The sequence below is a fragment of the Carlito syrichta genome, unplaced genomic scaffold, assembly GCF_000164805.1.
Source record: "Carlito syrichta isolate Samal-C Ts95f unplaced genomic scaffold, Tarsius_syrichta-2.0.1 Scaffold128134, whole genome shotgun sequence".
Lineage (NCBI taxonomy): Eukaryota > Metazoa > Chordata > Mammalia > Primates > Tarsiidae > Carlito > Carlito syrichta.
Window position 1 is genome coordinate 424,868 of NW_007072230.1, and position 27,533 is coordinate 452,400.

Below are 27,533 nucleotides of genomic sequence, written 5' to 3' on the forward strand. Positions count from 1 at the left end.
AATATTTTATAATTTGGCTATGTCTATTAATATTCTTTTTAAGGAGTTTACAGATACAGCCAAGTGAAATATGCATTTGATAAAGATATTGCTTAAAACATCTTTTCTCATAATAATCTAAATAGTAGTTTATAACATACCATATTGGGGACAGAGCAGGCTAAGTTAGCTTCTAACTATAAGAATGACTGCTAATTTAGTATGTAGAGTATTATAATTTATGCTGTATTATCAAGCATTTAGCTAAGCAGTGTGGGTAGCAATTACTACTTAAACTTAGTATTTTATATCTGCTATTTAATTTTATAAAGAAAGTAATTCAAATTACTTACAAATGATCAGATTGTGGTATGAGAAGCTCACAGGGCATTCCTCCAATATAAACTCTGTATAAATATTTTTATTAGAAAAGATCTAGTTATGTTTAATAAATTGTTTCAAAATGCACTCCTCCCACCAACCTCACTGGCACCTTATATTTTTTTCCTCTCAGTCACTTATTATTATCCATTATTCATTCATTCAACAAACATCTATTTAGCATCTATTATGCAGCCTTCCCCTACTCCAAGTACTGGGATACATCAGGGAATGAAGCAAAGGTCCCTGCCCCTGCCAGGCTGACATTTTAACTGGGAGAGGCTAATAAACATGGTAATGATAACATATTTGGTGTGTTAGAAGGTGTTAAGTACTGCAGGAAAAGAAAACATAGAAGGAGATAATGAACTTGTCCACCTGGAGTTCAGTCACTTCAAATACAAACGTAACTTTGCAGTAAGTTTTCAACTACAGGAATTAAGGTAAACAACAGAGACAACACAAAGTTATTAGGAGGAAGAGAATGTCTAATGGCATCAGTGACATAAAAATGAAAATAAGAGGCTGAGAAGATGCAGGGCTATGTAGTAGAGAAGATGTCTGCCTTCACATTTTCCCCAGCTGATCAGGTCTGACCTGTCAGCTTTAAGGATGACAGAACCTGATGCTATTGGAGGCTGGCAGGTGGCTGACTGGTACTGTATTCTTTGCAACACCAAAATAAACCACCAAATTTTGGGACAGCAAATCCCAGACTCAAAATAAGGCCAGATACAAAACTGAACTAAACAAAAAATAAGGACTTCTGTTTGCAGAAGATTTTGAACTTTTTAATATAACTTTACTCACAAGTTCATTAACTTGATCAGCATACTAGATTTGTCAAGAAGGTAACTGAATTATTGTACCTATTATCGAAATTCATGGATTGAACTTCACCTTCTAATCTCTTGCCATATTGCAATTAAATAATAAATTTAGCAGCTAACACTTACAGCCCCTTCTGACTTCAATTCTATAACTTTATGAAATAATTTTCATCTAGTCCCTTATATTAGCAGAAATGAATTCCAGTCACAGTGGGAGGAAAAAGGAATCTCTTTTTGAACATTAAACTATATTTCTTGGACTCATTAATGGAAAGGATGACTTACAAAACCCTATTTAAGCATTAGCATAGCCCGTTGAAGCTGTACTGGATAAAAAAATGTGGTACATATATACAATGAAATATTATCCAGCCATAAAGGACAAACACAAAGACTCTGCAGCAACTTGGATGGATTTAGAGTCGATCATACTCAGTGATCTATCACAGAAACAAAGAACAGAGTACCATATGTTCTCACTCATACGCGGACCTTGAACAATTATAATACTATAAGAAAGCAATTGGCAGTAGTGGGAAACTGTCAGGGGAGGAGGGGCGGAATTGGCAGTAGAGGGAAGCTGCTAAGGGAAGGAGGGGCATACCTCATCAACAAGAGTACCTGTATAATCAACGTTTGTATACCTAACCCTGAATTGTACCCCACATCTTTATAATAAAAAAAGAAAAATAAAGAATTAGCACATAAACCATTTGTAACACTTGACAATATTGAAGCAGACAAAATCTTTACATATACAAAACTGTATATAAAAATGTTAAATATTTACTTTGTAGTTCTTTTAGTACATATAAAGAATTAGTATGAATATTTCCAGAACATTATATATGCATACAAATGTGATTTAACTGAGAGTTCTACCTGATAGAATGTCAGACTCAATTTTATTTCACTTATCAAAATCTTTTAAACTGCTTGCTTTCCAAAATCATATGTTGATGTGTGATATATATTTCACTTTTTTAGTATTAATTTTTTTTTCTAATTGCTGTATGAATTGTTTGTTCATTTATCTGTATTGTATATGTATTCAATAAAAAATGAAGCATCTTGAAAGCCATAATCCTGAGTCTATATATTTTTTTCTGTAGGAAATAAACAGGTCCTTCAGCCTTTAGAGGCAGGACTGTGATAACACAGTCTATGCTACAACAAAGTAACTCTAGTGACAATGCTACTTTCAAGTCCAAGACATGGACAACTATTTTTTTAATGTTAGTTAACTAGCCAATGTTACTGTCTGCTTCTTTGCTGACAAATAGAGGAAACAAGATTCAAACCCTGACCTGTTAATGAGTTGTTGACCATTTTGGGTTTCAGCACTTGCTAGTACATCACGATGCAGTAGAAAAAGTGTCAAATTGTGTATTAGGAAACTTGAGTTCTATTCTACCTTGACTAAGCAATATGACCAATAGCCCTCAGTTGTTTTTTGATATATAAAATGAGGCAGTTAGATTAAGTAATAAAGTTCTACAACCATAATTCAGTTACTATTGGACTAGACTCCACGTGCCTTCTGTTAATAAAATCTATCACAAAACAAGAAGAAATTAGGTCAGTCCAAAAAAGAAAGGCAGACTGATCATTGCTTTCTTGTCAATGAATCATCCAATCTATTTTTCCATCTATAATATGGCTGAAAAAATACTGGTTAGTTTCATCACATTGTAATGGGTTTTGTATCATTGGATCCATTATTTTGTAGAACATTATATCTCATTTATTAGTTATGAGATTATATTTCTACATCTAGATATTACCTCAAAATTCTAACATTTTTCCCATTTGAGCTTAGTGCAGTATTACTTCCATAGACGTCAGTGAAGATTCTGCCTTGGATTGTTATCAGTGCACCTAAAAAAAGAACAAACGATACAAAAAAACCCCTAACACTTCTGTGTAAGATTATCTTTCCATACGCTTTATACCAAAACACTAGTTTTTCACAATAAAATCAGCACTCAGACACTTATGTCCCATGATCACCACTATTGTTTAACTATGATCTGAAGTTCTAGCATGTACAGTAAAATATGAGTGAGTATCTGTAAGTATATATAGATTCAAGAGGTGTATCATGGAAGACATGGTTCAATAAACATTGTTTGGATCAATAGGTGATTTACTTGAAAAAAAACTTATTCAAAAATATTCTAGCTGAAATAAAAAATAAATACAAAATAAAACCATAAAACCTCTTGAAAAATGGGTGAATATTTATGTAATATTTATGTAATCAGGATGGTGAAGTCCTCAACCATATAAAAATGAAGAAACGACAAAAATTAGAATCTATAGATTTGATAATAAAAATTAAAAGTTGCCTGAATGACAGAAAGACCTATAATAAATTTTAAAAGAAAACAATAAATTTAAGCCGGGCTCGGTGGCTCAGCCTGTAATCCTGCGCCTTGGGAGGCTAAGGTGAGTGGATTGCCTGAGCCCGCGGGTTCGAGACCCGCCTGGGCAAATTGGCGAGACCTCATCTCTACAATTAAACAAAAACTAGCCGGGCGGGGTAGCGCGCGCCTGTAGTTCCAGCGACTTGGAAGGCTGAGGCGGAAGGATCGCCAGAGCCCAGCAGGTCTAGGCTGCGGTGGCCAGGAGCGACCACTGCACTCCAGTCTGGGCGACAGAGTGAGACTCCAACTCAAAAAACAAAAACAAAAAAGAAAAAAAAAGAAAATAATAAATTTCTTACATATATGACATACAAATGATTGATATCCTTAAACCATCGAGAATTTTTATAATTCATTTTGAAAAAAGATGACTAGCTTTAAAGATGACGAGGAGGTAAATGGGTAACACATAAAAGGAGAAATATAAATGACCAATAAGCATAAAATAAATTTTATTAAATAAAAATTTTTATAATTAAATAAATTTAATCACATAAATCAAATAATTGAAAAAATGCTTAAATCCATATTTTTTTATATAAATACTTGTCAAGGCTACAGAAAAGGGCATGTTTAGTTATTGCTGTTGTGATTGTAAACTGGCATAATATTCATAATATTGTTATTATAATGAACACTGAAAACTAGTTAAATGTTCAATGGGGAGAAGGTTAAATATATTTTAGTAGATTAAGACACAGTCGTAAGAAATCATTTTTTAAAATATTGGTAGTTATTTTATAATCAGAAAAATGTTACTTATCAATTTCCAGGTATTATAATAATTTTATATTCTAAAAAGTAAATAAATTATTTACCACAAAACCAAAAGATATTTCAGCTGTCATATAACAGACCTGGAGTTCCTGATAAAGGTGTGATGCTCCTTATTGTTGGGGTTCTGAAACGTTTTGCCTGCAAAATAATTATGCTGGTATGCAGTCTTATATCAACTTTATTTCAAATTTTGCAAAATAGCTCTATTTCTTATATTATTCATATCCCAACAATATCCATAACATAATTGCCTAAATATTCCTATTTATATACAAGAAATAAAGTTTAGAACATTTTTCAATAATTCAAGATATTTCCCAATAAGGGAAGATAATCCTAAAGAAATCCTTTCTTTTCAAAATATTTTTAGCCTGGTATTTTACAAATCATTCATCTTTTTATTAACAGTGCAAGCCAAACCACAGTAATGAGGCTCCCTGGTAAAGACTTTTAGGAATGTGGTTAAATAAAATTAAAGAAAGCTAGTGATAATTTTCTAGAGCAATGCAGATATCATTCTTAAAAATTGTGACACCAAATGGGAACTAGGATAGGGCAGAATTCCAGGGGTCCACCAGTATGCTGGAAACTCTAACACTCTATGGTACACAGAATAATGGCCCCGCCCCCTGAGAAGTTTGTGCCCTAATATCTGTGAATATGTTAGGTTACATGGCAGAAGGTTGCAGATGGAATTAAGTTTGCTAATGAGTTGACTTTAAGGTAGGGAGATTATCCTGGTGGATCCAGTGTGATCACAAAGGTTCTTGTAAGTGGAAGAATGAGGTAGAGAGGAGTTAGATACAGTCAGGGAAAGAGCTATGACAATGGAAGCAGTCAGAGTGATGCAATGTGATAAGGTCTTGACCACCACTGCTAGCCTTGAAGACAAGGAGACCATGAGCCAAAGAGTGTGGGCAGCCTCTGGAAGCTGGAAAAGGCAAGGGAAAAGATTCTGTCCTGGAGCCTCCAGAAGGGATGTGTCCCCTCCTGGACATCTTGATTTTAGCCCACTGAGACCCATGTCAGATGTCTAACTTACAGAACTACAAGATCATAAAATTGTGATGTTGTAAGCCACTAAGTTTGTGGTAATTTGTTATGGCTGCAAATAAGAAACTAATACCTGTATATTAGTTGTACTTATTAGAGACTCAAGCACATGTATAAGGCAGGAGGGCATCAAGGTTAAGAGCCTAGATTCTGGTGTTAGGCTGTCTAATTTAAATTTGAACTCCACCACCCATAAGCTACCTGACTGTAGATAAGTAACATAATTTCCCCCAATTTTATAATCCATAAAATAGAGATAATATTAGTATTCAGTTGTAGAATTGTTATGAGAGTCAAAAGTTAACAACTTAGGGTACTCAGAACACCACCTAGTACAAAGTAAGTACATATTAATTATAAGCTATTATTATTCAATTAAATATACACCAACTTCTTTTTAAAAAAACAAATGAGAAATAATTACTGAAAAAGGGAAATATGCTACAACATAAAACAACCCACAATTAATACTGAATAAGTAAAAAGTAGAGTTGGGCAAAATAAAGAATCCTCAGTAACCATGATGCATCTTGAACACAACCTACACTTAAAAACAAAGAATGCAGGAGAAACTGAATGGGCTAAAAATTAATCAAGAAGAGTTCATCTGCAAAAAACATATAACAGAAAGCAGAAAAGGCCTGGAGCATGGGCAGCATATTAAATAAAGTCTTTTGGGGAGGAATGTAGGTGGTGGTGGTGGTAGAAAGGACAGCTTCTGCCTGGGTATGAAAATAACTCAAGCAAAATAACCCAGCACAAAGTAGAATCTCAATAAATACAGTCCTCTTTTGATGGACAGCATCTATCATAATACTATAAGAAAAGGATTCACAGTGGTGGGAAACTATGGGGGAGGAGGGAGGGGAAGGGACATAGGATTAACGGTAGTCAATATCTAACTGGGGACAGGGAGACACCCTTATCAACAAGGGTGCCTGAATGATGCATATTTGTATACCTAACCCTTAACTGTACCCCACAATTTTAAAATTAAAAAAAAGTTAAAACAAAAAAAGAATCTCAATAAATGACAGTTGTCTCTACATTCTCATTAAGGGTAAACTTAAAAGAAAGAGGCCCAGATTTCTTAAGCAAAGTGATACATTTTTTTAGACTGCCAATGAAAGGAGATAACTTTTAAAATGTGAGGTTAAGAATGAATTTAGACAGAAACTAAGAAGAATGGTTGGTTTTTTTTCATAAATATTTGGAAGAAATCAGAGAAACCATACTGGCCTGGGCTTTACTTAGTTTCAATTTTCTGTTTACTGATTAAACTTCTTATATCAGATTTACTTGTACAGAATTTCTACCTCTAAAGTCATTTGTTATTTCTTAAGGAATCGTCCCATTTAATCTACGTTGTGTAATTTGTTGACACACAATTGTTTATAATATTCTTTTATTATCTTTCTTATCTGTTAGGTCTGTAGTAATGTAACATTTTTTGTTATTTGTTTTAATGAATTGAAACTTCTTTCTTTTTTTAGTTAGTCTAGCTAAGCTTTTGTCAACATTGTTGATTCTTTAATAAAACAATTTTTGAATTAAAAAAAGAATGATTTCAGATGTTTTCATACTTTAGAATGGCAAAAAAGAAGATGAATGTTTAAAGAAAAATCTATGTAAAGTAACAGAAAGTAATGTATCCAGCCATCAGAGCTCTGGACAAAATATCACTTTTAGAGACAGAGTAACAGAAAGGATAAAGAACCCATTGATATATGTGCAAATCAAGCCCTTTAAGTCACTGTGTCACTGTATATGTGACAAAGTAATTGAAGAGTGCATATTAAACACTATACTAGCTCCTATTTTAATTTGAGGGATTACATGAGAAACAGATTTTTTTATTAACATATAATCTGCAAAGATCACAAGAATAAATGAAGATAGGGATCAAATTACCTTATGTAGAAAAAAGAGCAGGGAGGTTTTGAAAATTAAGAATAATTAAAGATTCTGAATAACAGTAGTCAAGAAAAACAATAAAAAGTGTTAGACATAAAATTAGAAAATAGTATGAGATTAGAAGCGATAAACATGTTATTTTGTATTAGGTTCTAAACTTACTATAAAATAAGATGTGCCTTATGTTTGTTTTGTCCCTAATAAGAACAAAAAGAGTAAGCATTTAAAAACTTTTATAACCAATCTAACATGCTATGACATGTTTATTGTATTTTATAAGATATAGATCCTCAAAGAATTGAAAATTTTATTTATTTTTAAATTTTTGCATCAGGTTCTCACTCTGTCACCCAAGTGGAAACACAGTGGCATGATCATGGCTCACCACAGTTTGACCTTTTAGGGTCAAGTGATCCTTCTGCCTCAGTCTCCCAAGTAGCTGGGACTATAAGCACATGCCATAATGCCCAGCTAATGTTTTACTTTGTAGAGACAAAGTTTTGCTATGCTAACCAGGCAGGTCTCCAACAATCCACCCACTTTGGTCTCAAAGTGCTGAGCCACATACCCGGCCCCCAATTTTTTTTTCAAATTGATTCTTCACTATGGATAGTTTAAGACTCACTGGGCAAGAAGACAATGGAGACAAGATTCCAAAATTCCGTGTAAAATTTATTTCAAGCTAGCATTCTATACGCAACTAACCTCTCAACCAAATTTGAAGGTGACATGGACGTTTTAGTATTAGAAGGCTTATTTATTTATTTATTTAAATATGTGGGGTACAATTTAGAAGGCTTTTAATTCAATGTAGTAATAGAAGGATTTTATTTTCTAAGCACTCTTTTCTCCCCCATCGAGGGAGTAAATCAAGAAGGAAGAAGGCACAGGTTTCAAGAAGCAGATAACATAGGAGAGAGAGGTAGGAAGCCCTCCAAAAGTTTGTGAAAGAAAACCCTATGATGATTGACCGCCATGCAGCATATCCAGAGAACAGACTGCCCAGACTGGAGCAGAAGGACAGGGATTTGCAAGTGATGTTTTCTAGGCAAAGATGATCGCATAAATTACCCAATGGTTTGAATACATCAAAATAATTAACTTCTGGTGGAGAATTTAATACACTGAAAACTAGAAAAATACAGATAAAAGAGTCAATTACTAACTCTAGGGAAAACAAAATATTGTATGAGAGAGAAAATATACTCATAGGATACTACATGGCTCATCTGTGAATATCCTTTCATAGACATAACAATGTTATGAATATTGATCTCACCAAAAATTAAGGCATCTCTAATTAAGGGGTAGAGAGATAGTTGTGCATGCTGGAGTGGGAGAGAGGCAGAAGTCTCCCTTCAGACATGGTAGTAATTTTTACCTTTCTGTATCCTCATCCCACAATGTGTCTTTTAATCTACTCCCATGAAGAGATGGAGCCTGTTTCCCAATTCCTTACATCTGGACTGGCCTTGTATCTCGTTTTGACCATTAGAATGTGATATAAATGACATGACACTTCTGAGCCCGTGCCTCAACATTCACTGTATACTTCTGCTCTTTTTAGTGGTGCCTACCTGAAACATGAGTAAGTCTGGTCTACCTGCTGGAGGATAAAGAGACCCTGTAAAACAAAACCTAATCAGCTGGATTGTTCCAGCTGAGGCCTCCCAGATTGTGAAAAAGCCCGGCCAATACCAGCAAAGCCTCCTACCCAACCCGTAGAAAATAAGAAGGCCAGTAGAGATCAGTGCAGCCCTGCCCAGAATCACAATACTCCTGAATCATACAGCTGATCTACGGATGCATAAGCAGTATAAAGTATTGCTGCTTGAAGTCACTAAATTTTGGAGTAATGTTGTGTGGTACGACTCATGTACTGATGTAGGAGCATAGGTGCTCAGTTCTCATCTTCTATATGCTTATTATTTCAAAATATCAAAATATACAGCTAAAGTTATCAAAGGTGGTTGACTCTAGAAAAGGAGAATGAGGTAGAGTGGGTAGTTCAGGTTTTTAAATTAACCTTGTAGAACTAGCTCAGTTTTAAATCATGTACAAACATAACTTTGTTACAGAAAATTTTTAATTTATAGATTATATTTTCAGACCAAAACAGTTAGAAATTATTAAAAGAAAAATAATTTAAACAGATTTAATTGTAAGACATTCATTTTTTCTTATTTTTCTCTTAATTAAAAAGAAACACAAATCCTCATCAGTAAGTATAGTTTGTGTTTCTATTAAATACTAGATACTATGCTTGTTTTTAGAAACATAAAGATGAATAAAGTTTTCTGGTCCCAAACGACACATTGAAAAAGAATCACTGTTCAATAGATGAGGTAATAAGATAGTAACATATGAAATAAGTAAATAAATCAATGGATAAATACACTGAAATATAGTATTTATTATGTGCTAGGCCCATTCTGATGACAGTATTACTATTATATGGTTTAATTCCCACAATGGTACTATGAGATCATCTCCATTTTACATGATATTTCCACTTTACAGATAATGAAACTGATCATGACACAGTAAAGTAAGATGCCTGTATTTGAAACCTGAACCTAAGCACCTTCACAACAGAGAAACCCAGTGGAAGAAATCACTTGGCTCTTCTTGGGGATATTTTAAGAGTCCTGAGCCATGAGAAATAATTCACTGAAGAGAACTGGATAAAATGTACCAGGTCTTGTCCAGGGAGAATGTAAGAAAACACTGATGGATGCTGAATTGTTCCAGACTGTGATGCAATAAAGGAAACCTAGAGACAAAGGGTGAAGGAGGAATACTGAACAGGGTGAAGACATAATAGTATTTGCGTTTTTAAAGGGTAAGTCTGAAAAATGCAATAAATAAGGATAAAAAGGCTGTTAGGAGGCTACTGTGATAAGCAGATTATGAATAACAAGACCAAGGTCAAAACAAAGACCATGTAAGAAAGAAAATTTTGAAAAGAACTTAAAAGCTAATTTAGACAGTAGGATTATCATGGTTTGGCTTCTGAAGAGTTATGGAGCTGATGGTGACAGTTAAGGAAAAATCAAAGATCATAGTGCTTTCTAGCTTGAGATGATGAAAAAATAATCAGAGAAAAAGTAGGTTTGAGGAGAAATAGAAGTCTATATGAGATATGCTGAATTTATGCTGCTTTGTGACAATTGAGGTATGACACACTAGGAAACAAAACATGCCTCCACATCTAGGGAGAGGGAAAGATCCAGAAACATTTGGGAATCTTATTTGTCAATATATTTGGAATCATAGAAGGTTCTTGAGGACAGAAGTCATTATTGCTTTTTGTAGCATTTCATCTTATATTGGAATATTGAAGTACTCAGTAACTGGCAACTTAAAACATAAATACAATTTTAACAAATATATGGGATGGTGCTAAGAAGAAAATTTATTATTTCAAACACCTCTATTTATGGCAGCTAAATTTATAGGGGCTCTTATATTACATGCAAGCACACTTTATCTCACCCCATTAGAAATTACAGAAAGATAAGCAGTTCTGCTTCTATTTATAATTAAGTAGTGAACTCAATAAAAGTAGGAAAGAGGAGAATATAAAAAAAGAAATGAAGAAAGGGAGAGAAATGTGAACAAGAAAATAAGATGGAAATATACAAGTTGAATTCATTAATAAAAGTAATTTAAAGGAGGATGAAACAAATTACAAATACAAGAGATTCAACTACTATGAAAGACAATTAAAACTGAGGGCAATTATTCTTAGTTACATGCTAATATGTTATAAAATGTGAAAACAGAGAGCAGGGTGTAAAATTAAAAAGTAAAAATCTAGTTTTGCAAGAAAGAAAACAAAATCAATGACACATAAAATAAAGAGAAGAACCCTACATACATTGAAGCTGCAAGCCCAGCTATTGATATGACCTTTGCAGGTGTTATTTTCAGCAATAGGAACCCCATCCACACTGACTCTAACGGTGTAGGAATCTTCTGGCATTGCTCTAGAAGGTAAATGGAGAATATATGAGAAATGCAATAAATTTTTACTTAGTGTATATACAATATCAGTGAAAAATACTGCTCAAGTCTGCATGTCATTTTTAACAAAAAGAGTCCAAAATTCTAATTGTTTTGTAGTGAAATTTCATTCTATATTTTAAAAGATGCTTTCCATCCTGAACCCTTTATTGCAAATTTTAACATCATGAACCACAGGCACGTGCATATTCTGACCCTGCACATTGATGCTTATTAAAAAGGTCAACAAATACTACAATAACAGCAAACGTAAAAAAAATTTATTTCAAATAGTAATATATAACCTTGATACATTCAGTCATTTCATGCTTTGTTTCTTAGAAAGTATTAGTTAATCAAGTTTCTCCTAAGAAAGCATTTCCTGCTGCAGAACAGCCAACAAGTCTAATGTAGATCAAATCCTCTGAAATATGTGCTACCTGTTTCTAAGGTCAATATTCAAAGTTGCAATTTCAAATTATTTTTAAAATTTTGTCCTAAGTTGCTAATAACACACATCAATTTTGGTTGATAGTAAATAACTTGAAATGTCACTATGCAAAATGATCGTATTTAATCTTAATGACTATGTGAAGATTTTGAACAAAATTAATCAAACTGGACAGAAAAGCATAATTTTGGTATTTTGAGGCAAATCATTACCATTTAATAGTAGTCATTTATCTTCTAAAAGAGCTCAATAATGATAACAGTTCTAATAATGTGAGAAGATATAGAATATATTTTTATCATGCCAATATGTAAAAAGAGCATCATAATTGAATATAACAAAGGCATAAAATAGTCTAACCATCATGAAATCAAAAATAATAACTGATAATAAAAAATATTACTTATAATAGGGCAATGAATCTATTATAATGCTATTATGCATAACTATTATTTATGATATGATTAAAATGATGCTATTAAAGATAGTTTAAAACACACCTAGTATAGCATGTAATTTGAGTTGAATGACTTGCATCTTTTTCTACATCACAAGTAATTGACCGGAAAGAAGAAACTAATTGCACAGTGTTTCCCAACTCAGCATTATCAACTCCATAATTAAACTGGTTTGCTTGAGAAAAACCTGGAAAAGAAAGGTCAATTATTATTAATGAAATTCTATTTTCAAGGATCTAAAAATTGTCACTCAATATCAAATCATCCAATAAATGGTTTAATGAAGAGTACTATAGTAAGCAATATGAACCTATTTCATATTTACCCCTATGATTTAAACCTTCTTTGGAATCATAAAAATTGACCTTTAATTCACTTATTCATAAAACTATTGCTTATATCCACTGAGAATTGGTTCCAGGACCCCAGTCATCCCCCAACAACCCACTCCTGTGTATATCAGAATCCACAGATGCTGTGGAAACCTATCCTCAGGTTCTGCGTCTCATGAATACTGTATTTTCCATTCATATACAGAGAGTCTGCTGTATGTACACACACACACACACACACACACACACACTCCATCAGATTCTATATCTGGCAGGGATATGTACCATGAAAAAAAGCGGGTTAAGGGACTAAAAAGAATAGAAGAGGGAGACACTATTCTGTAAAGGATGAGGTCTTTACCTCAAGTTTTTATAAAGCAAAATCCAAGGTGAAGACTTGCAGGAAAATAGTTTATTGGGACGGTAATCCATTAAGTATGAGAGAGAGCAAAGCTTGAAGAAAGAAAACCTGGGCATCACTGACAGCAAATATGGCACAATATTGTCACATTTGTAAATATAGACTCCCTCTCCAAAGAATCAATGGCAAGAAGCATTTATTCATCAAATCTAGTCCCCATGGGTTGATGGCTCCTCTTGGAGAAATATTTTTTCCTGCACTTTCTGGCTGCACACAGTTATATGCTATAGGGGTTCCAATGTCCTAAGTCACTGCACCAGAGAAACTCTTGAACAGTAGACAAAGACATACTGTGAGAATTCAGGCAAAACCTGGAAACATAGACTGAGTTAAGGCACACAGGAATTTGTCACAGCTGTGATGGAAATTAGAGGCGAGAACAAGAGGATGAAAAATTGAGTATAAAAGGCATCTGATACAGTCTGTGCCTTACCCCACACACAACTTCTGTTCATGGCCTACATTTAAAGCACAACCAGTCACCAAGTGGAGGTAGTGGCCAGTCTAGAGCTCTGGTAAAGATTGAATACAAGAGGGGCTAGAGGGGCAAGCTTCAGGCCATACTACAATAACTGGTCCTGGACTATAATTAATATTCACCATGCCCCCTCTCTATCATCCATGGTAGATTTCTTTTACCCATATCCAGCACTGCAGCTAATGGAATGACACTAATCTTCATCCCTGAAAGATCTGAACCCTTAATGGCCATACCCTTGTCCGATCGCAGTTACTGTAATTGCCTATGCACAGTTATCACTGGCCATGGAATCCAAGAGCTACCCCCCCAAAAAAACCCCTAAATTCCAGGCAAACTCTTTTCTATTTGCAATTTGTAAAAGCAACTCTACTTTCCTGTGATAATAAGAATTGATTGTCTCTAGTATTATAATATAATACTAATTATAATACTAAGTATAATATGCTTGATGAATACAAATATAATACTAATTATAATACTAAGTATAATATGCTTGATGAATACAAATGGAACAAGTAATTGTGGTAGTTTTAGTTTGGAGGAACCCATATTGTAACCCCTGGCAGAAGAATTCTGTACATGGAAACTCAAACCACAGGTTGAGAAGAACCTAAGGTTGCAAGAACAGAAAACACAAATTCAATTTCTGGATCCCTGGGAGTGATGGTGAGGTGGAGACAGCCCTTTATTTCCAACTCCATGCATGTATCTATTGGGAAACAACCGCATGTGTCTGTCATTCGTTCAATACATGCACTATATTGTGAGGACAGCATCCCATCCCACAAGATGTTTCTCTTAAGTTGGCAGCTTAGCTGTAGCTCTAATAGACTGTTTCATTATTCTATTAGACCAGATGGTTTAGAGTGACACAGGTTTCATGGTCATGTGCCCATTATCACAACTATGAAATCCATTCCTTGTTCTGAGGCAATATTATATGGAATCCTATGGCAATAAATCATGCTCTGTAAGCTCTCAGAATATGGTGTCAGCAGAGGCACTGTGGAGAGAGAAGTTAAAGTCTATATCTGAAGAAGTGTCAATTCCAGTTCCAACAAATCTCTGTTCTTTCCATGACAGAGGGGGAGTGCTGTAATCAACTTGTCACTAAGTAGCTGGGTGGATTTCTTGAGGGGTAGTACCCTATTGAGAGCTCAGTGTTGGTCTCTGCTACTGGCAGGTCAGGTATTCAGCAATAGCAGTAGGTAGTTTAGCCTCGGTGAAAGGGAGTCCATGGTATAGGTCCATATACAGCCTCCACTCCATTGCCACTCTTCATGGCTCCACTCTCCAAGCACTGAGGTGGCCAAAAAGAGAAGCTCCTGGGTGAATCATCCAATCAATCTGTGTATACTACTTCCTCTGTGGGGGAATGCTCTCTTGTGGAAGTTAACTGGAAACACGTGGATCTGCATGCTTTATTCTTACTACTGTGAGTCTCTTCACATTATTTCTGATTTTTCAATTCTGTTCCTTTCAGTTCCTTTGACCAACTAGTTAAGTCATCTGCCACTGCCCAGGAGCCCATGTATATTCTTTCCTTGAAACACCTTTTTCTCCATACAAAGTTACCAACTGTGTAAACTGACCACAGCTCTGCCTACCAGGGACACCATGGTGGAAAGTGAGTTAAGAGCCCAAGAACCACTTTGCAGCATTTATGACTGAAGTCAGAGGTGATATCATGAAGACATGAAGTGAAACACGGGAAGAATGTGATATAGACAGTCATGTAAGCTTTTCAGTGACAGTAAGCCATGAGAATATCTATGAGAAGTTCATTTTAGATCAAAGGAACAGGATGTGCCAAGGCTCTGTGGTGGGATCATGTTGATGGATTCAAGTAATAGCAAGTGTGGTTGGAAAACCATGAATAAAAGTGGTAGCAGAGGAGACCAAGAATGGAAGAGTTTATTTTTGTGAGTGGAGAGCCATTGCAGGCCTTGACACAGAGGAGCAGCATGATCTGACTTACAGTCTCCAAGGTTCACTAGCTGCTGTTCTGAGAATAGACTAGGAACAGGAGTGAAGACATTGTCTCCACAAGTGATGGGATAAATGATGGGATGAATGTTTGACATGGCTTCAGAGAAAGATTGGAGGACAATAAGTGAAGAGAACAAATATTGGTAATATTTTTCAGGAGTTTTACTATAAAGGGAAGCAGATAACTGGGTTGGTAACTGAAGAGTGATATGGAAAAAGAGGAAGATTGATGATTTTTCTTTGTTTTTTTTCGGGTAGGCAAAATAACAAGATGTTGCATGCTGATGGATATGATTAAACAGAAAGAGACAAATGGATCATGTGAAACAGCAGAAAATTACTTCATTCTTACTGTAAATATATGAAAATTCAAAACTGCATTTAGAATCACACATGGGGAAGAATTGTATGCCACTTAAAAATATTTTATGTTGTTGAAACATTATTCAATTTGGAAATAAGCCCCAGAAATAAAATATATGAATATGATTAGTTAGCTAATACTCTATTAATTAAATTCTATAATTAAGTATTTTTCTAATAAAAATGTTTACTATATGCATTGTTTTAGTATGCAAAATGAATTGAAAACATCTATGAAATAGTCAATATTGTTATTTATTGGAATAAAGTTAAATTAGTAAACAGTTTTTACCAAGATAACTTCAAAATAAAAAATTTCTAAATTCTGAGCTCTAAAAAATATATGTAATTCTAAAATATTATTTCTCTCTGAATAGCACAGGTGCTTAACACTAAAACACTACTACAAGCAAATGATGACTAGTATTATTTTTGAAATTTAAAAAATTTTTTCTTTTACACTAACAGATTCTCACCCATGTCATTAATGTAAATTTATAAGCTACTTAAATTTAAAAATTACCTCTGGATGATATAATCCTATAGTACAATAATAAATTTAAGGGCCAGTTGTGATGGTTCATGTCTATAATCCCTGCACTTTGAGAGGCAGAGGCAAGAAGACTGCCTGAGCTCAGGGGTTTGAGACCAGGCTGAGCAACTTAGCGAGACCTCATCTCTATTAAAAAAAAAAAAAAAAGTAGCCAGATGTGGTAGCACACGGAATTCCAGCTACTTATAAGGCTGAGGCAGAAGAATTGCCTGAGTCCAGCAGCTCAAGTATGTAGAGCCTGGGCGACTCAGTGAGACTCCGATTCTAATAATAATAATAATAATAATAATATCAGTAAACAAAAAAAAAAGTAAACCCAGAAATGTAGATTTAACTCTTCAAATCTTTAAATCTGGATATCTTCATTGTTCTACAACGTGAATAGTGTAGCATGGGACTGGAGTAGGACTTCACTGTGTCTGATGTTTATCAAATGCCAAGCACCTCAACTCCAGCTCTGGTAGACTGCAGCATTAGGGGGCCAGTGCTGTTTACCAGGAAGGGCCCAGGCTTTAGATCCTTACAACCTGGGTTGGAATCTAAGCTACAGCACATCCTTGCCATTGTGATGTTGGCAAGATATAACCTCTCTCAGCCTAGTTTCCTTAACAGAAAAATGGCCATAATCTATCTTGATGGATTGTTTGGAATAGTAAATGCTAATTTTTTTTTTTACTGCTTATCATGATGCCCTACTAAACAAGATGACAGCTAAGAGCTCAGTAGATACCTGCTCTTATTATTAGTCTCCAAAATCCCTTTCTAAAAATAACACAGAATCAGCACATGAGTGGTCAGGAGTTGAACCCAGGCTATAGTTGCCAATGTTATTACCTGTTACCCAGTGTAACTTCTTCTATCTCCTATCTCCTTAGCTCCTAGCCTATCTTTTCCTTCACATGTAGGGGAAGTAAGCAGAAACTCAACAAAGGGTAGGGATTTTAATATACACAATGTGATTCCTCTAAGCTTAAATCTTAACCAAATCACTCATCCAGTGTACGTGAATATACAAGGATCAATCATACACGTGAAAGGTGTTTGCATTGAGTTTGCAGTATTGAGTCTAGAAAGGCAATTACTACTAAGATGGAATTGTGAAAAGACATAAAAGCATAGCAAAACTAGCTACATGTAAACCCACTCTTGCCTTTCGTCAACTTCTGTTTATCTTTGGAGTTCACATTGAGTTTGGAACACACAGAAGGCTGCTGGCAACTAACTAAAGAATGGAAAGTTTTACTTGTGATGTGGTTCAGGATGTGATAAATACATTTATTTTCCTGTCAGGTACATGTCAAATCAATGATAGGGGACCTGGATGTGTTCTTCAGCATTCCTAAGACAACTATTGTTCTGAAAGATAATGCCAATAAAAAACACAAGTATGTAAATATTTCTATTTTTTAGCTAATTCCAAAAAGTTTTTAAAAACCCCAAAAAACCACTTTTGAAAATAATTGTAATTGAAAAGTATAATTCTAAACAAATAATTGAGTGTAAAGAAGACACCTCTGGAAGTACTCCAAAGCACAAAGATTACAGGAAGGGCTGGGTGTACCCTGGAAACAGAAAAGGTTGAGGCTTCAGAAGGAAATTCCTGGCATGTTGATGTATTTTTGTTCTTTTGCCAAAAAAAAAATGGAGACAAGAATTGCCAGGCACGTAGACCTGGGTCTCCTGATAGCAGCAATCCAAAAGTAACGCCTGTGTTGCTATCAGGAAAATGTCAGTACTGTTAAAGCCAGCAGTTGCCATGTACAATGCCGGCTGTTTTGGTTTCTCTAGTTAAAAAAAAAAAGCAGGGTTGAGAGTGTATTAACCTGCATAGAAGTTGCAACATTCAAAACAATGGGAAAGAAAGATACAGTGTGATGGATGGAAAACAGCTCCTAAAGAATCAAACCAGGCTGATAACATAAATGCAAAGAATAATAAAAACAAATAGTTCTAATTTTAGAACATAAACTACCTAATAGGGACTTAAATATGTCATCCTTTTTAATATTTACAATAGTCCCAAGACATAGGAATTACTAGTCCATTTTACTGATGAGGAAACTGAGGCTCAGAGGCAGGAGGATTGCTTGAATCCAAGAGTTTAAGACCAGCCTAGGCAACATAGCTGGACCTCATCTCTACAAATAAAAACTTTAAAAAATTAGCAGGGTGTGGTGGTACACAACTGTTGTCCCAGTCACTCAGGATATTGAAGTGGAAGAATTGCCTCAACCCAGGAGGTCCAAGGCTGTGATAAACCATGATCGTGCCACTGCACTCTAGCCTGGACAACAGAGTTGTCAAGCTGTTCAAGTTCATTCATGTAGCTATAGGAGCTCTAGTGTGTTTGCAACTTCATTACTATTGCTCTATAACTATTCTGTATATATCCATGGATACCCCAAAACCTATATTAAAATAATATTTATTTATTTTAAATCATGTTATTAAAGTATGATTGACATACAAAAAGCTATGCATATTTAATGTGTATAACTTGATGAGTTTGGAGCTAAGTATACACCCATGAAACCATAATGACAAGCGATGTCACAAACACATTTATCACCTCCAAGTGTTTCCTCCTGCCCTATTATTTCATTTATTATATCTTATTTTTTAACATTTTTGTGATAAGGACATGCAACATAAGATCAACCCTCTCATCAAAATTTTAGGTATACTATGTAGTATTGTTAACTACAGGCACCATACTGTACAGCAGATCTCTAGAACCTACTCAATTTGTGTAACTGAGGTTTTGTACCCTTTGGCCAATACCTCTCTGTTTCCTCACTTCCCAGCCCCTGACAACCTCCATTGTGTTCTCTGCTTCCATCAAGCCATAAAATGGCATTCAGACTCAGCCTCTGAGAAAGACATATGTGAACAAATTTTCAATCACCTATAGTGTGTAGTGAAAGCAGGGAGCAGAAAGACAAACAGGGTGGGAGGGTGCAGATATCTGAAAATCAAATAGGATTTAATCTTCTATGATTCTCTGCCAAAAGCATTCAGAAATTGGTACTTATGAAAGTAGAAATGACACTTTGTGCTTCATAATTAAGAGTGCTGAACCTAATTGCCTCAGAACTTCCACATAAGAGAAGGATTATAGGTAGATTATAAACGACTTCCTTCTAAGATGCCTTAAAATAGTTTTGTTTTTTCTTATTTCTAACTAGGGATGTTCTGGGTCTATGTGCTTAAACTCAAGTCGTGGTTTCTGGATCAGAAAAAGTTCAGGTCTAGAAACAGAAGAAAATGGTTGGGTGTTTTTGTTCTTGTTTTTGTTTTACCTGAACATTTCTCTCATGGCCCTTACATTTCTGTTTAAAATCCGATAGCTTTCAATCACACCATCTTAACAGCAATTTACAATATAAAAAAGATCTAATTAATGACAATTTTGAAAGAATCTTTAACATATGCATTATTTACAGGTCTTAACTCCATAAAATATCACTTTAATCCAAAATACATTGTTCACAATGTAGAGGCAGAAACCCTTTAATGTGTATCACTGAGAATTCTGTAGAAATAAGTAGAAACATTGAAAGGTATTTCAATATGTGACAGAATAATTATCTTGCTTTGTCAACTGACTCTAAAGGCTTCTCATTTCTTATTTCAAAGACCAAAATAATAGATTTTGCTAATATTTCTTTTTTAGTGTTTCCTTCTTAATTTTCAAAAGTCCCTAAATATCTGAATACTAACCACTTTCAAATATATTGTAAAGGCCAAATGGCTGAAAGAACCACATATTTCTACTTAACCCTTAAGGAACAACTGCACATTAACTATACTTACTGATTATTTTCATTATTTTCCTCCCAAGGCTAGGCAAGGAGAAGGGGAATGAATCATACATAACCCATGCCTTGATGAGTCCTGAGATTGGGTAGTGAGAGAAGAAATCCAAAGTCCTGCTTTCTATTACTTTTCTTCAGTCATTAACATTGTTTTTTCATCATTCCTTCTTATTAACATTCTACATTAATGCCCTCGAAATGTTTTATCTAATACAAAAATAAATTAAATGTTATTTGACCCATGAAGAATACAGCAAATAATTGCCAAGTTGGGTTAATTCTGTGCCTTTCAGTTTAGTCATTCAGCCAGATCTTGGTGTTAAGCATGTAATTATAACAAGAATTCAGATGGTCCAGTGATAGAGACTCTTGGGGATTTCATGAGCTATCCAAGGGGGATAGAGTTTTACTACTCTGGCCAAGTGGAGAAACAACTCCAGTGGTGTTTTTTTGTTTGTCTGTTTTTTCTTTTGTATGTTTGCTGTTGCTGTTGTTAACCATAAAACTCTAAATGCAAAATAGTCTTTAAAATATCTCGACTTTGGCAAAAAAAATTTTAAAAAGCAACTATACCTTCTCCTTTGATAGTCAGCCTTGTTGCTCCATTTATGCTACCATATTTAGGTATTATTTCTGTGACTTTGGGGATTATTTCAGTGCCAACTGAAAGATATTAAAATATAGTAGAGGTAAAATCATCAAGTTCTTCATTTCAAGCATCAAATTTTATACCACATGTCACAATGCTGCAAGAAAAATATTGTAAAGATTATAGGACTGAGAGTAAAATATATCCAGGTTGTAATGTGGGCTCTACTACTAATCAATTACTTGTAGGTCAATAACTTAGTTAATACTCAGTGACTTTGTGTAAAGCACTTATCTTAGGTGCTATCAAAAGCAAGAATAACAGCTGGTCAGTTTCATCTCTTCCCCATAGTATTATAAAACCCTTAGTTTCATGTAGTGCTCTGCTAACTGCAGATTCATAGCTATGCTCAGCAGCCCACATAACAGCAGATAATGTGGAGAAGTAGTTCATTATAAAAGCACATAAGAAACGACGGTAGGGAGGCTGAAAGACTAGACCAGCCATGTGCAGTGGCTCAAGCCTGTAATTCCAGCTCTTTGGGAGGCTGAGGTGAGGGGATTCCCTGAGCCCACGGGTTCAAACCTGGGCAACTTGGCGAGACCTCATCTCCACAATTAAAAAAAAGAAAAATTAGCCAGTCGTGGTAGCGCATGTCTGTAGCTCTGGCTATTTGAAAGGCTGTGGCAAAAGGATCACCTGAGACCAGCAGTTTGATGCTGGGGTGGCCCTGAGCATACTTTTGCACTCCAGCCGGGGCGACAGAATGAGACCCCAACTTAAGAAAGAAAGAAAGAAAGAAAGAAAGAAAGAAAGAAAGAAAGAAAGAAAGAAAGAAAGAAAGAAAGAAAGAAAGAAAGAAAGAAAGGAAGGAAGGAAGGAAGGAAGGAAGGAAGGAAGAAAGAAAGAAGGAAGGAAGGAAGGAAAGAAAAAGACTAGACCAGAAGAATGTTGGTTTTAAAAAGAAATTGTTTTCTGTGACAGAGTGAGGCTTCAGGAAAGATAACTTCTGGAATTTTTCTAGCTTTCTGATGATAGTGAGTTCTTAATGTAAAGTTCACTCATTCGTTCAACAAACTAAGTTAGCTTCCTGGGGATACAGAAATGTGTAACAGTCCTAACTTTCCAAGAGCTTAGCTTGGACAGTAGAGAGGGACAGAGGAGAGATCAGGGGCCATGGTTGACTCAGAAGGACCACTGTATCCACACTGCTTGGGTCACACTGGCTTTTATAAGGAAGGGATTTTGGGGCTGCACATTTGGACACACATTTTGCACGCGAAATATAAATTAGTTAAACTGAGCCAGTTGTCAGAAAGATAAAGAGAGTTCTAAGCAGAGGGAGCTACCTGAGCAAGCAGGGGTGACAACACAACAATGCTGCTTCTTTGGAGTACTGCAAGTAATTATTTAAAACAACTCAAAGATACACAGTGGATGAAAGTGTTTTCTGCTTAAATTGCACAGATCTGATCATTATTTGTCCAAAAGTAAATTCTCGGAATAGGTAGAAAAATTTAGCTGGGAAGCAAAAAAAGTCATAGAAATTGTTAATTGTTTGAAATGGATGTATGAGAAAAGGTTAAGGGAATTATGATTGTCTAGTTCATTCTGGCCTGAAAAATGTTCCATGTGGACTTCTACTATAACAGCAAAAGCTCTCCCAGGCCTCAGGCTCAACCCCTCTGCACTTGGGGTCTGTCCTTGCCCAGAACTCCAAGGTATTCCTGCTTCCTGAATATTCCTGACTCAGGGCAGCCACAGCCAGGAGCAGGAAACTCCGGGAAGGAGCTAGATCCTATATCCAGACGCTGCTCCTCACCTATCTCAGGTTCTTCCTCCCTTATCTCCACAGACAACTCCAATTTCTTATCTTATCAGTCTCTTCCCAGCTCTCTCCTGGGTATTACTTTGAAGAGAAAGGGCAGCTGCCTCTGGAAGGGACTGACACTTGCTACAAAGACCCACTCCTGTCCCACTGAGGGATGTTGCCCTTCTTCAGTGGGTAAAGGGGTCCAAAAGAGTGAAGGGAGAGAGGCCCGAGGTTGCCTCTTCCCATCCCCCGACCTCCCAACAAATTTCAGTCTACTTTCAATTGTGCTACTTTGGGGGTGAGGAGGAGGAAGCCAGTCCATAGTTCAAGTAGCAACACTGACGAATTCAAAGCATCCCTCAATCTCTCTGCGTCTCTCTGTGCCCTTGTCTCTGTTTTTCTGTATCTGTCTCTTGTTAGACCTGGGTTCGCGTCCCCGGGTCCCCAGGATGGCCATGCAATCGCACCCACAGCCCCCGCCCGGGCAGGTGCCAGGTGGTCCCGTCTCTCTCGCGACCTCGGGGGCAGGGATAGTGTCTACGCGGACCTATCCGGCTCGCCTCCCTAGCGCCCCGAACGGGTTACCTGTGCGGTGATCCGCGGTACACAGGAGCAGCCCCCAGAGGCCCCAAGTCCCCCAGAGCCACAGGTGCCCCATCGCAAAGCTAGGTCCGCGGGGTGGGTGCCCGCCGCTCGCTTCTGGCGCCCGCTCCGGAGCTCGACTGGGGACCGCGACTCGCTCGCTCACGACGCGCCCCAGAGCGCCGAGACTCGGCCTCTCGGGCCCGCCCCCGCCCCCGGCTCCGGGCTGCACCTCCGGATTTGCACACACACACACACGCACACGCACACGCACTCCTAGAACCGAGCCGGCCCCGGGCCAGTCTGTAATCATCACACCTCCACACTCAAACCCGGGTACTGCCGTCCCAAGGCTGTCCCCATAGGTACAGAGGGACCCATGGTCAAGTTCCCTGTCGATCCTGACCGCTTTTTCTTTCCTTTTAACTTCTGACCCTGCAGACTTTCATTTGCCAGTCTGCCTTGATCATGAATCCTTTCCAAGTGGGTCTGTAAGCCCACCTAACACACAAACCTTACACAATGTCCCCCTTCACATTCAAATACGATTGTTTTACCCCTTAAAGTGACCATCAAAATAATATTTATTGATCTCTCGGTATGTCCCAAACACTTTGCCTAGTGCTATACAGACAATAGTTTCAATGAGATGGTTGCTGTTGCTAGTATTATCTCCTGTTGTTCCAAGCAGTAGACAGAAATATTAGGTAACTTGCCCCTGGCCGTAAACCTAAGTATAGAGCAAGGACTCCAGCAGAGAGACTCCAGAGCCAGTGCTCTTACCCCTCTACTGCCCTCAGTACAGTGGATTTTTGGCAGGGCTTCCTGTAGCTGTGGAGGGAGGCTTACACTATTGACCTGTTTCTAGGGATGCCTGATAGTGGAGGAACAGATGCAGGGGTCCCTGACCTTATGTAGCAGGTACTTGATCATTCCCTGCTGAATGTTCTGCAAGGGTTATTTACCACTTTTCACTGCTGGAAACTTTCCAATCTCAGGGTCTCTTGACTGTCTACCTCCTTCCTCTCTATTAAAAAGTGAGAAGTCCCATCCACCCTAACTTGAAGTTTCTTCATTTTAAAATGTTCTGTGTTCTTACAAGATACTTAAAATCTTATAGGTCAAATACAATACATAGGCTTCTAGTTTTAAAAAAAAAAGTTATGAAAGACTTTTGAGAAACAAATTAGGGAAACTGAATAGGGACAAGTATCGAAGGATATTATGGAAGGGTTCATTTAATTAGATACAATAGTTGGTATCATACTTAAGTTGAAGAATGTTCATGTGTTAGCGAAGTGCTTGCTGAGGTGTTTGGGATTGAAGTGTCATGATGTATAGAATTTACTTCAAAGTGGTTTGATGGGAAAAAAATCTTGTTGAAATAAAATCTGGCACATGTTAAACAATTTTTGAATTTAGGTGTAGGTATGATCCTTTCCACTTTTCCATATGTTTGAAAATTTGTATAAATAAAAAGTCTTAGATTCTTGTTGTTTACCCTTTCATTTTTCTTTTGTTCCTGTTTCAGCAAGAAGTATTTTCTTCCATGACATGGTTAATCCCCCGCTTGTGTTCTTTGTGAAAGCTCTTCCCCTCCCACCTTATTGGCTATTGTTCTAACAATTTTCCCTTATCTCTCTTCCAATTAGTTCCCTCTCTCCCCTTTTCTACTTTTTCTAGCGTGCTGTACAGTATTCATTATTTAAAAAACAAATGCAGACCAAAAAACCTTTATTCTTTCTTTAATTAAGGCGAAGACTTCAATTAACTTGTTATTAACCCCCTTGAAAGAGCTGCCTGTTTTAGTAAACTGCTTGTTCAAGGTCACTACCCACCTAGTCACTCATCCATTTTACAGTGCCATCTGTGCCTCAAGATCTGTTCTAAGAATTTGCTGGAGGACGGGGGAAAAGGTAGAGGTTAGGAATAGGGACAAGTATCTATCGGTTGATAGATAAAACACAGGCCATCCAGGTAAACTTGAATTTAAGGTAAACAACAAGCTAGGTGTGGTGGCTCATGTTTGTGATTCCAGCACTTTAGGAGGCCAAGGCAGGAGCATCGCTTGAGGCCAGGAGTTCAAGACCAGCCTAGGTAATATTATGAGACCTTGTCTCTACAAAATTTTTAAAAAATATATTAGCTGGACATGGTGACATGCACCTGTAGTCCCAGCTACTTGAGAGACTGAGACAGAAGGATTACCTGTGTCCAGGAAGTCAAAGCTGCAGTAAGCCAAGACCATGCTGCTGTACTCTAGCCAAGGCCACATAGTGAGACTGTGACTCAAAAAAAAAAAAAAAAAAGATAAACAATTTTTTTTTTTTTAAGTCCTATTGCAGTGTTTAGGACACATTGACTCTAAAAATTATCTGAAGTTTATCTGAAATTCAAGTTTAACTCAGGTTTCTGTATTATTTACTAAATCTGACAAACTTAGTTGCAAGGGAAGAAATAGGAGAAATAATCCAAAAATAAGTAAAACTATAAACAGAGTAAAACAAACAAACAAAAAAACTAAGTCCTTGCTCTTGAGGAGTTTATATCTATCTAGTTGGGGTTTAAGAAAATAATGTGGTTGTAATTTGGTTGATTATATTCATCTCATAGTTTTTTTGCAAACTGACTCTCCAAATCACCACTTTACTGAAAATAGTGCCTACAAAGAAGTACCAATGATCTTCTTTATCTTGGAATTCTCTGTAGCACATAATATTGTTGACCTGTTTCTTGAAATGCCATTCTTCTGAATAGCCTTGGATTTCTTCTTACCTCTGTAATCATTGCTATATCATTAGTTTTTCTTCCACCTTCTTCCTGAAAACTGACATTCCTGAAGTTTCCATTCACCCTTTCCCCTCTTCTCTCTAGAAGCAGGCCAATTAGCAGAAAATCAGGTAGTTGAATGCCAATTTGCCCATTAACTGTTTGCTAGATTTACTAAAAGTAAAGATTACAATGTTGAGTAGCAATACATATCAGCTTTACCAAGAATAATTTAGTGACACAAACAAAAATATTCATTCAGGCTATTATCTATGAAATGTATAAGTGCAAATTTCAATATTAATAACCAAAATTAAATTTAATACAGAAATTTTCATATTTAATTGTTTTGGATAATTTTTATTTCTTTCTGATGCTTTCAAGTTAAAGTTAAATTAAGTTAACCTAAATTAAATTTGGGATAATTTCATTAAAATGTAATTTAAATGCAATTTAAGCCAAACCTCTGATTTTTCAGATGCTTTTGAATTTATGGATTAAAATGGAGATGAGGGATTGAAACAGGACCCCTACCTATCCCCATACACAAAAATCAACTCTAAATGGATTAGAGACCTAAACATAAAACCTCAAACTATAAGAACCTTAGAAAATGCAGGAGACACTTATGGAAATTGGAACTGGCAACCGATTCCTGATCAAACCCTAAGTGCCCATGCCATAAGAGATAAAATAGACAAGTGGGACTTTATCAAACTGACAAGCTTCTGCAAAGCCAAAGAAACCATCAAGAGAGCAGGGAGACAGCTCACAGATGGGGAAAAAATATTTGCCAACTCTATGTCTGACAAAGGCCTAACATCTAGGATCTAAAAGGAACTCAAACGTGCTGAAAACAAACAAACAAACAAACAGCCCCATTACAAAGTGGGCAAAAGATCTGAATAGACACTTCTCAAAAGAAGACATATGAACAGCCAACAGATACATGAAAAATGTTCAGCCTCACTAGTCATCAAAGAAATGTAAATTAAAACTACACTGAGATACCACTAACTCCAGTCAGAATGGCCATCATCAATAACTCAAAAATAACAGATGCTGGAGAGGATGTGGCGAAAAGGGAACACTTCTATACTGTTGGTGGGAGTATAAATTAGTACAGCCTCTGTGGAAAACAGTTGGGCAATTCCTAGAAGTTCTAAAAGTCAACCTTCCACATGACCCCACAATCCCCCTACTGGGAATATACCTGGAAGAACTCAAATCACTATATAAAAAAGATATCTGTACACATATGCTTATCACAGAATTGTTCACAATAGCAAGAACATGGAACCATCAAAAGAGGACTGGATAAAAAATGTGGTACATATACACAATGGAATATTATGCAGCCATAAAGAAGAAGAAAATCATGAACTTCGCAACAACCTGGATGGACTTAGAGTCTATAATACTGAGCGATCTTTCACAGAAACAAAGAACTGGGTATCACATGTTCTCATTCATAAGTGGACCTTGAACAACTATTGTAATACTATAAGAAAAGGATTGACAGTAGCAAGAAACTGTGGAGGGGTGGGGGTTG

At 36.3% G+C, this 27,533-nt stretch overlaps 1 protein-coding gene across 1 annotated transcript in view; it reads right to left on the reverse strand.

Moving 5' to 3' along the window:
- The window catches only part of PKHD1L1 (PKHD1 like 1), a 158,824-nt gene extending 135,470 nt beyond the window's left edge, over positions 1-23,354 (reverse strand). Inside the window, exons 1-7 of the mRNA XM_021707962.1 lie at positions 23,216-23,354; positions 20,802-20,891; positions 12,317-12,461; positions 11,241-11,349; positions 4,474-4,531; positions 2,975-3,068; positions 333-386 (exon numbers count right to left, since the gene is read on the reverse strand). Coding sequence (XP_021563637.1) covers positions 333-386; positions 2,975-3,068; positions 4,474-4,531; positions 11,241-11,349; positions 12,317-12,461; positions 20,802-20,891; positions 23,216-23,288 — 623 coding nt within the window. The 5' untranslated portion in view covers positions 23,289-23,354. The remainder of the gene's footprint in view (positions 1-332; positions 387-2,974; positions 3,069-4,473; positions 4,532-11,240; positions 11,350-12,316; positions 12,462-20,801; positions 20,892-23,215) is intronic.
- Between the last annotated feature and the right edge of the window lie 4,179 nt (positions 23,355-27,533).